This window comes from Salvelinus namaycush, chromosome 6, assembly GCF_016432855.1.
Source record: "Salvelinus namaycush isolate Seneca chromosome 6, SaNama_1.0, whole genome shotgun sequence".
NCBI classification, from domain to species: Eukaryota; Metazoa; Chordata; class Actinopteri; order Salmoniformes; family Salmonidae; genus Salvelinus; species Salvelinus namaycush.
In genome coordinates, this window is record NC_052312.1 from 4,180,940 (window position 1) to 4,194,079 (window position 13,140).

Genomic DNA, 13,140 nt, shown 5'->3' on the forward strand with positions numbered 1-13,140 from the left:
AATTCCTTCTTAGAAAGGAAATACACCATTTATCAAAATAGGAAATTAAAGGGCTGCTGTTTTCATGGAGGGAGGGAGGGAGGGACGGAGGGAGGGAGGGAGAGAGGGAGAGAGAGAGGGAGAGAGAGAGAGAGAGAGAGAGAGATTGTAATTGAAGAATTCATAGAATCTAACCACTTCTGGGAAAATTGGAACACACTAAACAAACAACAACGCAAAGAGTTATCTGTCCAAAACAGAGATGTGTGGATAAACCACTTCTAAAATCTTTTTGGCTCTATAACAAAAAGCAAACAGCAAAAACATATACATGATCAAATACAAATCTTAGAATCAACTCTTAAAGACTACCAGAACCCACTGGATTCTCCAATTATATTGAATGAACTACAGGACAAAATACAAACCCTCCAACCCAAAAGGCCTGTGGTGTTGATGGTATCCTTGTTAAAGTACAAAGGGGAAAATAAATAAACATAAATATGGGTTGTATTTACAATGGTGTTTGTTCTTCACTGGTTGCCCTTTTCCTTGTGGCAACAGGTCACACATCTTGCTGCCGTGATGGCACACTGTGGTATTTCACCCAATAAATATGGGAGTTGATCAAAATTGGATTTGTTTTTTAATTATTTGTGGGTCTGTGTAATCTGAGGGAAATATGTGTCTCTAATATGGTCATACATTTGTCAGGAGGTTAGGAAGTGCAGCTCAGTTTCCACCTCATTTTGTGGGCAGTGTGCACATAGCCTGTCTTCTCTTGAGAGCCAGGTCTGCCTACGGCGACCTTTCTCAATAGCAAGGCTATGCTCACTGAGGCTATACATAGTCAAAGCTTTCCTTAAGTTTGGGTCAGTCAAAGTGGTATTGCTCTGTTCAAGTAGAGTGTGATTTTGCTGTGGTCGTGAACGCTCTAAGATACTCTGGGTTGAGGTCAGTGATAAAGTAGTCTACAGTACTACTGCCAAGAGATGAGCTATAGGTGTACCTACTGTAGGAGTCTCCTCGAAGCCTACCATTAACTATGTACATACCCAGCATGCAACAGAGCTGCTGGAGTTGTGACCTGTTTTTGTTGGTTATGTTGTCCTAGTTGTGTCTAGGGGGGCATATTGGGGAGGGAATGCTGTCACCTCCAGGCAGGTGTTTGTCCCCCTGTGTGCTGAGGGTGTCAGGTTCTTGTCCAATTCTATTATTTAGGTCGCCACAGACTAGTACATGTCCCTGGGCCTGGAAATGATTGATTTCCCCCTCCAGGATGGAGAAGCTGTCTTCATTAACGTATGGGGATTCTAGTGGGAGGATATATGTAGCACACAGGAGGACATTTTTCTCTGTTAAGATCATTTCCTTATTAATTTCTAGCCAAACGTAAAATGTTCCTGTTTTGACTAATTTAATAGAGTGGGTTAGGTCTGCTCTATACCGAATTAGCATACCCCTTCCCTGTTTCACACCTGGTAGTTTGGTGGATGAGACTACCAGCTCTCTGTAACCTAGAGGGCAACCAGTGGGTCCATCTCCTCTATACCATGTTTCACACCTGGTAGTTTGGTGGATGAGACTACCAGCTCTCTGTAACCTAGAGGGCAACCAGTGGGTCCGTCTCCTCTATACCATGTTTCACACCTGGTAGTTTGGTGGATGGGACTACCAGCTCTCTGTAACCTAGAGGGAAACCAGTGGGTCCGTCTCCTCTATACCATGTTTCACACCTGGTAGTTTGGTGGATGGGACTACCGGCTCTCTTTAACCTAGAGGGCAACCAGTGGGTCCATCTCCTCTATACCATGTTTCACACCTGGTAGTTTGGTGGATGAGACTACCAGCTCTCTGTAACCTAGAGGGAAACCAGTGGGTCCATCTCCTCTATACCATGTTTCACACCTGGTAGTTTGGTGGATGAGACTACCAGCTCTCTGTAACCTAGAGGGCAACCAGTGGGTCCATCTCCTCTATACCATGTTTCACACCTGATAGTTTGGTGGATGGGACTACCGGCTCTCTTTAACCTAGAGGGAAACCAGTGGGTCCGTCTCCTCTATACCAGGTTTCACACCTGATAGTTTGGTGGATGGGACTACCAGCTCTCTGTAACCTAGAGGGAAACCAGTGGGTCCGTCTCCTCTATACCAGGTTTCTTGCAGGATGACAATGTCTGTATTTCCGATTTCTTTGATGAAGTCCAGGTTCCTGCTCTTTAGGTCAAAGGCAGATGACCTCAGGCCTGGGATATTCCAGGATGAGATAGTGAAGGCTTTGTGTTCCATAAAGTGTCTAATGTTGTTGGTTGTGTGGTTTGGCCTCAGGCCAGTAAGTGTGAGCAGAGCCTGCTGAGCATCTGGTACATGCCATTGGCTTGGGCTCGTGTCAGAGTGGTGGTTGGACCTGTTTGCATCTCTCTCTCTCTATTTCGCTGATGTTTTGGAAAGGACACTCAGTCAGGGATACCTCCGCATCAGCTTCCTCTTGTATCAGCTTCCTCCGCATCAGCTTCCTCCGCATCAGCTTCCTCTTGTATCAGCTTCCTCCGCATCAGCTTCCTCTTGTATCAGCTTCCTCCGCATCAGCTTCCTCTGCATCAGCTTCCTCTGCATCAGCTTCCTCCGCATCAGCTTCCCCTGCATCAGCTTCCCCTGCATCAGCTTCCTCTGCATCAGCTTCCTCCGCATCAGCTTCCCCTGCATCAGCTTCCCCTGCATCAGCTTCCTCCGCATCAGCTTCCCCTGCATCAGCTTCCTCTGCATCAGCTTTCTCTGCATCAGCTTCCTCTGCATCAGCTTCCCCTGCATCAGCTTCCTCTGCATCAGCTTCCCCTGCATCAGCTTCCTCTGCATCAGCTTCCTCTTGCATCAGCTTCCCCTGCATCAGCTTCCTCTGCATCAGCTTCCTCTGCATCAGCTTCCTCTGCATCAGCTTCCTCTGCATCAGCTTCCCCTGCATCAGCTTCCTCTGCATCAGCTTCCTCTGCATCAGCTTCCCCTGCATCAGCTTTCTCCGCATCAGCTTCCTCCGCATCAGCTTCCTCTGCATCAGCTTCCTCTGCATCAGCTTCCCCTGCATCAGCTTCCTCTGCATCAGCTTCCCCTGCATCAGCTTCCCCTGCATCAGCTTCCTCTGCATCAGCTTCCCCTGCATCAGCTTCCCCTGCATCAGCTTCCTATGTATCAGCTTCCTCTGCATCAGCTTCCTCTGCATCAGCTTCCCCTGCATCAGCTTCCTCTGCATCAGCTTCCTCTGCATCAGCTTCCCCTGCATCAGCTTCCCTTGCATCAGCTTCCTCTGCATCAGCTTCCTCTGCACCAGCTTCCTTTGTATCAGCTTCCTCTGCATCAGCTTCCTCTGCATCAGCTTCCTCTGCATCAGCTTCCCCTGCATCAGCTTCCCCTGCATCAGCTTCCTCTGCATCAGCTTCCCCTGCATCAGCTTCCCTTGCATCAGCTTCCTCTGCATCAGCTTCCTCTGCATCAGCTTCCCTTGCATCAGCTTCCTCTGAATCAGCTTCCTCTGCATCAGCTTCCTCTGCATCATCTTCCTCTGTATCAGCTTCCTCTGCATCAGCTTCCTCTGCATCAGCTTCCTCTGCATCAGCTTCCTCTGAATCAGCTTCCTCTGCATCAGCTTCCTCTGCATCAGCTTCCTCTGCATCAGCTTCCTCTGTATCAGCTTCCTCTGCATCAGCTTCCTCTGCATCATATTCCTCTGTATCAGCTTCCTCTGCATCAGCTTCCTCTGTATCAGCTTCCTCTGTATGAGTTCTCTCAAACCACTGGTATCCTTATTCACAGATCCTGTTGTTGACGTTGCTCATGCAAATATGATCTGACCAAAGATATATGTGTGTGTGTGTGTGTGTGTGTGTGTGTGTGTGTGTGTGTGTGTGTGTGTGTGTGTGTGTGTGTGTGTGTGTGTGTGTGTGTGTGTGTGTGTGTGTGTGTGTGTGTGTGTGTGTGTGTGTGTGTGTAATCAGGCAAAGCTGACACCCAGAGCCTGCTGTGTCCATCAATGTAAATAGTCTGCCAGACCACTGTTTTATAGAACACAGAAACCACTGTTTTATAGAACACAGAGACTGTTTTATAGAACACAGAGACCACTGTTTTATAGAACACAGAGACTGTTATATAGAACACAGAGACTGTTTTATAGAACACAGAAACCACTGTTTTATAGAACACAGAGACTGTTTTATAGAACACAGAGACCACTGTTTTATAGAACACAGAGACTGTTATATAGAACACAGAGACCACTGTTTTATAGAACACAGAGACTGTTTTATAGAACACAGAGACTGTTTTATAGAACACAGAGACTGTTTTATAGAACACAGATACCACTGTTTTATAGAACACAGAGACTGTTATATAGAACACAGAGACCACTGTTTAATAGAACACAGAGACTGTTATATAGAACACAGAGACCACTGTTTTATAGAACACAGAGACTGTTTTATAGAACACAGAGACTGTTTTATAGAACACAGAGACTGTTTTATAGAACACAGATACTGTTTTATAGAACACAGAGACTGTTTTATAGAACACAGAGACTGTTTTATAGAACACAGAGACTGTTTTATAGAACACAGAGACTGTTATATAGAACACAGATACTGTTTTATAGAACACAGAGACTGTTTTATAGAACACAGAGACTGTTTTATAGAACACAGAGACTGTTTTATAGAACACAGATACTGTTTTATAGAACACAGAGACTGTTTTATAGAACACAGAGACTGTTTTATAGAACACAGAGACTGTTTTATAGAACACAGAGACTGTTTTATAGAACACAGAGACTGTTTTATAGAACACAGAGACTGTTTTATAGAACACAGAGACTGTTTTATAGAACACAGAGACTGTTATATAGAACACAGAGACCACTGTTTTATAGAACACAAACTGTTTTATAGAACACAGACTGTTTTATAAAACACAGAGACTGTTTCATAGAACACAGAGACTGTTTTATAGAACACAGAGACTGTTTTATAGAACACAGAGACTGTTTTATAGAACACAGAGACTGTTTTATAGAACACAGAGACTGTTTTATAGAACACAGAGACTGTTTTATAGAACACAGAGACTGTTATATAGAACACAGAGACTGTTTTATAGAACACAGAGACTGTTTTATAGAACACAGAGACTGTTTTATAGAACACAGAGACTGTTTTATAGAACACAGAGACTGTTTTATAGAACACAGAGACTGTTATATAGAACACAGAGACTGTTTTATAGAACACAGAGACTGTTTTATAGAACACAGAGACTGTTATATAGAACACAGAGACTGTTTTATAGAACACAGAGACCACTGTTTTATAGAACACAGAGACCACTGTTTTATAGAACACAGAGACCACTGTTTTATAGAACACAGAGACTGTTTTATAGAACACAGAGACTGTTATATAGAACACAGATACTGTTTTATAGAACACAGAGACTGTTTTATAGAACACAGAGACCACTGTTTTATAGAACACAGAGACTGTTTTATAGAACACAGAGACCACTGTTTTATAGAACACAGAGACTGTTATATAGAACACAGAGACTGTTTTATAGAACACAGAGACTGTTTTATAGAACACAGAGACTGTTTTATAGAACACAGAGACCACTGTTTTATAGAACACAGAGACCACTGTTTTATAGAACACAGAGACCACTGTTTTATAGAACACAGAGACTGTTTTATAGAACACAGAGACTGTTTTATAGAACACAGAGACTGTTATATAGAACACAGATACTGTTTTATAGAACACAGAGACTGTTTTATAGAACACAGAGACCACTGTTTTATAGAACACAGAGACCACTGTTTTATAGAACACAGAGACCACTGTTTTATAGAACACAGAGACCACTGTTTTATAGAACACAGAGACCACTGTTTTATAGAACACAGAGACTGTTTTATAGAACACAGAGACTGTTTTATAGAACACAGAGACTGTTTTATAGAACACAGAGACTGTTTTATAGAACACAGAGACTGTTTTATAGAACACAGATTCCACTGACAAATGTTATTTGATTTATTCCCATTTGTGAATAAATGTGAACTACTGATTGTAGTCACTATCTTCCCTTTCTTTCTCTCTCTCTCTCTCTCTCTCTCTCTCTCTCTCTCTCTCTCTCTCTCTCTATATATATATATATATATATATATATATATATATATATATATCTATATATATATATATCTTTATTTATTCCTTCCTCCTTCTTGTTCTCTTCTTTCCTCTCTGTCAGTTACATCTATGATCCGACCGCTCCGGTGGACGTCCACGGCAGGAAGAGGGACCCGGCTGAGAGCTCTCTCTACCAGTCCCACCACCTACCAGGAGACAGCGGGAACCAGTTCAACATCAAGCAGAACCAGGGCTTCCACAACCTGGGCTTCAGCAACAAGTACACCGAAAGAGAAGGTGGCGGAAGCCTCAAGCTGGAGATCGACAACAACCACATCAACAAGCTCCACGCCGTGCCCACCAACCCAGAGAGGGAGTTGGGCACGGGGCAGGCAGCCAAGCCTCGTGTGAGGGAGGGTGGTGGGGGTCTATATATCCTCCATCCAGAGGGCCAGGTGCCAAGACGAGATCCATCCAAGGGCCTCAATCTAGTCCGAGTCTCTCCCAACACACCCTCCCTGGATCTTACTCTCAATCTGACCCACTCAGGTGACACTGACTCTCACCCAGACAAGAATAGGATGGTCCGGAACGTCTCGGACCCCGTCATCGGGGACAGGTATGGGGTGGGGTGCAACACCTCATCAGTGGATGAGCTGGACGAGGGGGTGGGGGGCACGCCGGAGTACCTGGGCGACACGGGAGATGAGCAGAGTGTCCTGTCTGCGGACATTCAAACCAGTACGACTAGCCTGTCCTCGGCAGACACAAACGACGATAGGGAGGCGCCGGACGCCACTACCACAGAGAATGGGATCGGGATCTCAGTGAAGAAGAGCGAGGATGAGGGTAAGGCAGGGGAAGACGATGACGTGCAGAGCGTCACAGACTCTATGGTGGCGGAAGCTCTGGCAGCTCTAGAGGCAGCGACGGCCGGGGAGGACTATGAGGACTAACTGTTAAAAACCCTCTTAAAAAGTCCAAAAAACACAATCTAACATTGATATCTATTCAGCTTCAATATCTGATGGGGCCAAACGAGGAGATTCTGATGTATCTTTTAACATGTCCCATGGGTATATCAATGTTGTCTGTACTCTCAGGAGAAGGAGAGAGACTCTTGACGCTCGACTGTGAATATTCCCTCTGTCCTGCTCCCCAACATATGGTACATATTAAACTTCCTGGTCTTCAGCTGTACAATCTACATTTCTATGTTCCACCAACACAGCTTCTAGAACTTCTATCTCTATATTCTGTCCTATAAAATGCAGCTCTGCACTGCTTCTAGAACTTGTATCACTATATTCTGTTCTATATTCTGTTCTATTCAGTGGGCATACAGTACTTGCCATGGCTTTGTTTTGTCTTCACGGAGCTTACTGTGCTTCATTATATAAACACGTTGACAGGTCATCTCCAGCTACCTATTGGTGTATCGTATCCATGTTGTTGTTTACCTGTTTTACTATGTTATTTATATAATGACTGGTTGGCCCAGACTTTTCTGGTTCAATACATGTCCGAGATAGCTTGTCAGGGTCTGTTTAGCTAAGATTCCACTCCTTTCGCAATGACACGGTGCAAGGAGTGCAATGTTAGCTAAACAGACTGGTACCCAGTCAGAGACATTCCCCAAACTTTGGGGAGGAGAGTAGACATGATAAAGACCATAGAGAGAGGTAGTCACAGGGGTTGTTGTTGACGTTAGTTCACTGTACACGCTCCCATTGTGGAGCATACTGGGCTGACCTCATGAGACCTTACGACAGGAAGTAGGTATATATCACAGATATACCTAGCATCTATGTATATCCTGTTTTCCCTCGAATGTAAACATTCCACATTTGTGAAGGGTCTTTGTTTCAATGAAGAAAAATTATATTGATTTATTTTTTTATCGGGACTATCCTTTTAAAGTCTTTGTTTGTTTGCCAAAATCATTTCTATTCAAATGTATATGTACATAAAATGCATTTAGAAGTTTAATTTGCTATGTACTGCCAAGAAGCCTTAAATTATTTTTAAATCAAATCAAAGCACAGATGTTTTCAGGGGCACAATATAAAATAAAGAAAAGAATTGACCATGCTTCTCTGGTCGTCTCACAAATCTCGATATTCCTCTCGTACACATCCCTCTCCCTTTTCTCAAACTCTTTCCTTTTTCCGGTCTCTTTCTACCAGATCCAATCGCTCCCTCTCTCAAGGATGTGCAACAAATACAAAACCCACCCTGTTAACACCCGTGTAGCCTTGGTGTTTGTGTGTGTGTGTGTGTGTGTGTGTGTGTGTGTGTGTGTGTGTGTGTGTGTGTGTGTGTGTGTGTGTGTGTGTGTGTGTTTAGGAGATCGTAGCTGAAATGTTTCTCTGACAGCCCTCTGATATTCCTTGCCACCAGAGCCCTGGGACCAGACCTAACGAAGGCCCTTGGAGCGTTACTCAGGTCAAAAGGAGACGCCAGGGACTCACAAACACCTGATTACACCCGGGCTAAGGCGGTGAACGTGCTAACTTTGGCTCACCACATGATAGCTATTAGCGTGTCTCTCCCAACCTCCCCTCGCAGTAGGAGAGGAGACACCGAAATATCCCAATCTTGTGATGTTTCTTTTTTAGCCACATTATCTCCCCCATCTCCTTTTCTTTACTGAGTGTTTGTCTCCGTTTGTCTCCATTTAATCACACACCATCCCTCTCGACGTTAGACGCTGTTTTGGTTTTGGGGGGGGGGGGGGGGGGGGCATCTGTTTCTGTGGTGTTACAGTGGTGCCTCTGCTTTAACATATAACAGTGGCCTTCCTCTTAATAGCTCCATATCAACTCCTTCACAATATCAAGCCCTTTTTCAAGGTGCCCAAAGTGACTGCTGCTCAAACAGAGGTTATTATCTGATCTGCTGTTTGAGGTGTAAACTTGCTTGTTTTATTAGAAGGAAACCCTAAATGTGCCCGTCTGACTCAGCTACTAAACTCTCCCAGAGAGGTTACATGATGTAATAACAGCTCACTCAGCAGCACCACAGTTAACCTTACTACTAACTGACTGAGTGAGTGACTGACTGACTGAGGGACTGACTGCCTGAGTGACTGAGTGAGTGAGTGAGTGAGTGAGTGAGTGAGTGAGTGAGTGAGTGAGTGAGTGTGACTGACTGACTGACTGACTGACTGCCTGTGTGCGTGAGTGAGTGACTGAGTGACTGCCTGCCTGACTGACTGCCTGTGTGCGTGAGTGAGTGAGTGAGTGAGTGAGTGAGTGAGTGAGTGAGTGAGTGAGTGACTGCCTGAGTGACTGCCTGAGTGACTGAGTGAGTGAGTGACTGACTGACTGACTGCCTGTGTGCGTGAGTGAGTGACTGAGTGACTGCCTGCCTGAGTGACTGCCTAACTGACTGACTGCCTGTGTGCGTGAGTGAGTGAGTGAGTGAGTGAGTGACTGCCTGAGTGACTGCCTGAGTGACTGCCTAACTGACTGACTGACTGCCTGTGTGCATGAGTGAGTGAGTGAGTGAGTGAGTGAGTGAGTGAGTGAGTGAGTGACTGACTGACTGACTGACTGAGTGACTGACTGCCTGAGTGACTGACTGACTGAGTGACTGACTGAGTGACTGACTGCCTGAGTGACTGCCTGACTGCGTGAATGAGTGACTGACTGAGTGACTGACAGTAGGGGGTTTCATGGTCTGTGATGTCACAGTGCAGGTTAAATTAACTACTACCCCTTCAGCCGTCTTGGGGTCTACTTTTGGTGTGTGTGTGTGTGTGTGTGTGTGTGTGTGTGTGTGTGTGTGTGTGTGTGTGTGTGTGTGTGTGTGTGTGTGTGTGTGTGTGTGTGTACGTATGAATGTGTATTAACAATACACAGAGGGTTACAGTTTCAACACTGACGCCTGGGGTTGACGGTCAGGTAGAAATCTATATGTTGAAGAGTTAATGGCGCTTTGTCTGTCCAACCTGTACAGTAGATTGTCTATTTTCCATGAACAGAACAGCACAGTGGCCTTGTGAAGAAGCACAGACTGCAGTGGGTCAGAAATGTATTGTACGATCTCTGTAAAATTCTCATTAATAAAATAAATATGAAAATGAATTGTTGTCACCGGTGATGTATAATTACAGTCTTAGACTGACATTCTGATGTTTTAATTAGTTCCCAGTGCACATTGCGTTAGAAAGGTATGGGGTGTACATTTCAAATACTCAAGGCTTTTGGGTTTGGAGTGATGTGATCGATACTTACGATCAGGTTGCGTAAAGGGTTAGCTCACATAACTTAAATAATTACCCTAAAGGTAGTCTATTGGCCAGGAGGGAACTGATTTAAATAATTACCCTAAAGGTAGTCTATTGGCCAGGAGGGGACTGATTTAAATAATTACCCTAAAGGTAGTCGATTGGCCAGGAGGGAAATCTGTTTTTACCAGAAAGTGACCACTGTAAACATTGAAGCGATGCATAAGGATGAGTCACACTTCTCTAACCATGTGACTTCCCTAGTGAACTACCCTCTGGGAGATGTAGTGTGAACAGCACACGTGGAAGTAGGAATAGTGTTTCTTTTGTAAGAGATTCTGTTAATGTTTCACACCACAGTTAAATACAAACACTTAGAGGAGATAATCAGTTAAAGAAGAACTATTAATACTGCCCAGTGCCTAAAATAAACCCAGTATAATGACTTCCCATAACCTGTCAACTATGATTCTATGAAAAGTGTAAATCTATGTTTGCGATTCTTAGAAAAGGAAAGTCATAGGCACAGAGGTGTTAGCCTGGTCCCAGATCTGTATGTGCTGCAGGCTTAGTGAGCGTGGAAAAAGCCTTCAGGTCTCAGGTGAGGTTACTAAGCAGTATGGAACAAGCCTTCAGGTCTCAGGTGAGGTTACTAAGCAGTATGGAACAAGCCTTCAGGTCTCAGGTGAGGTTACTAAGCAGTATGGAACAAGCCTTCAGGTCTCAGGTGAGGTTACTAAGCAGTATGGAACAAGCCTTCAGGTCTCAGGTGAGGTTACTAAGCAGTATGGAACAAGCCTTCAGGTCTCAGGTGAGGTTACTAAGCAGTATGGAACAAGCCTTCAGGTCTCAGGTGAGGTTACTAAGCAGTATGGAACAAGCCTTCAGGTCTCAGGTGAGGTTACTAAGCAGTATGGAACAAGCCTTCAGGTCTCAGGTGAGGTTACTAAGCAGTATGGAACAAGCCTTCAGGTCTCAGGTGAGGTTACTAAGCAGTATGGAACAAGCCTTCATGTCTCAGGTGAGGTTACTAAGCAGTATGGAACAAGCCTTGAGCTCTCAGGTGAGGTTACTAAGCAGTATGGAACAAGCCTTCAGGTCTCAGGTGAGGTTACTAAGCAGTATGGAACAAGCCTTCAGGTCTCAGGTGAGGTTACTAAGCAGTATGGAACAAGCCTTCCGGTCTCAGGTGAGGTTACTAAGCAGTATGGAACAAGCCTTCAGGTCTCAGGTGAGGTTACTAAGCAGTATGGAACAAGCCTTCAGGTCTCAGGTGAGGTTACTAAGCAGTATGGAACAAGCCTTCAGGTCTCAGGTGAGGTTACTAAGCAGTATGGAACAAGCCTTCAGGTCTCAGGTGAGGTTACTAAGCAGTATGGAACAAGCCTTCAGGTCTCAGGTGAGGTTACTAAGCAGTATGGAACAAGCCTTCATGTCTCAGGTGAGGTTACTAAGCAGTATGGAACAAGCCTTGAGCTCTCAGGTGAGGTTACTAAGCAGTATGGAACAAGCCTTCAGGTCTCAGGTGAGGTTACTAAGCAGTATGGAACAAGCCTTCAGGTCTCAGGTGAGGTTACTAAGCAGTATGGAACAAGCCTTCAGGTCTCAGGTGAGGTTACTAAGCAGTATGGAACAAGCCTTCAGGTCTCAGGTGAGGTTACTAAGCAGTATGGAACAAGCCTTCAGGTCTCAGGTGAGGTTACTAAGCAGTATGGAACAAGCCTTCATGTCTCAGGTGAGGTTACTAAGCAGTATGGAACAAGCCTTCAGGTCTCAGGTGAGGTTACTAAGCAGTATGGAACAAGCCTTCAGGTCTCAGGTGAGGTTACTAAGCAGTATGGAACAAGCCTTCAGGTCTCAGGTGAGGTTACTAAGCAGTATGGAACAAGCCTTCATGTCTCAGGTGAGGTTACTAAGCAGTATGGAACAAGCCTTGAGCTCTCAGGTGAGGTTACTAAGCAGTATGGAACAAGCCTTCAGGTCTCAGGTGAGGTTACTAAGCAGTATGGAACAAGCCTTCAGGTCTCAGGTGAGGTTACTAAGCAGTATGGAACAAGCCTTCAGGTCTCAGGTGAGGTTACTAAGCAGTATGGAACAAGCCTTCAGGTCTCAGGTGAGGTTACTAAGCAGTATGGAACAAGCCTTCAGGTCTCAGGTGAGGTTACTAAGCAGTATGGAACCATCCTTGAGCTCTCAGGTGAGGTTACTCAGTGCTTTCAGATCTAGGTGAGGTTACTCAGTGCTTTCAGATCTAGGTGAGGTTACTCAGTGTCTTCAGATCTAGGTGAGGTTACTCGGTTCCTTCAGATCTAGGTGAGGTTACTCGGTTCCTTCAGATCTAGGTGAGGTTACTCGGTTCCTTCAGATCTAGGTGAGGTTACTCGGTTCCTTCAGATCTAGGTGAGGTTACTCGGTTCCTTCAGATCTAGGTGAGGTTACTCGGTTCCTTCAGATCTGGGTGAGGTTACTCGGTGAGTGTGAACCACTATAAGGTCATTGCTGTTGTCACATAGCTTTAGCAAGGTGTTAATCATTAAATAGACAGACCTACTACCCACGCTCACTTAATGTTTCACGAAGGTTTAAAGTTTTCCCCCGGGCGCTGACAGCTTCTTCCTCTTGGCTAACACCCAGGAACGGAGGCTGAGATCTGACTTTGGGTCCTAGATAAATACCAGTGGAGGCTGGTGGGAGGAGCTATAGGAGGACAGGCTTATTGTATTGGCTGGAATGGATTAAATGGAGCGGT

At 44.9% G+C, this 13,140-nt stretch overlaps 1 protein-coding gene across 1 annotated transcript in view; it reads left to right on the plus strand.

Annotated features, from left to right (window-relative positions):
• zgc:194930 (uncharacterized protein LOC557813 homolog) overlaps positions 1-8,251 on the plus strand; it is a 37,987-nt gene extending 29,736 nt beyond the window's left edge. Inside the window, exon 3 of the mRNA XM_038995843.1 lies at positions 6,282-8,251. Coding sequence (XP_038851771.1) covers positions 6,282-7,116 — 835 coding nt within the window. The 3' untranslated portion in view covers positions 7,117-8,251. The remainder of the gene's footprint in view (positions 1-6,281) is intronic.
• Positions 8,252-13,140: the final 4,889 nt, after the last annotated feature.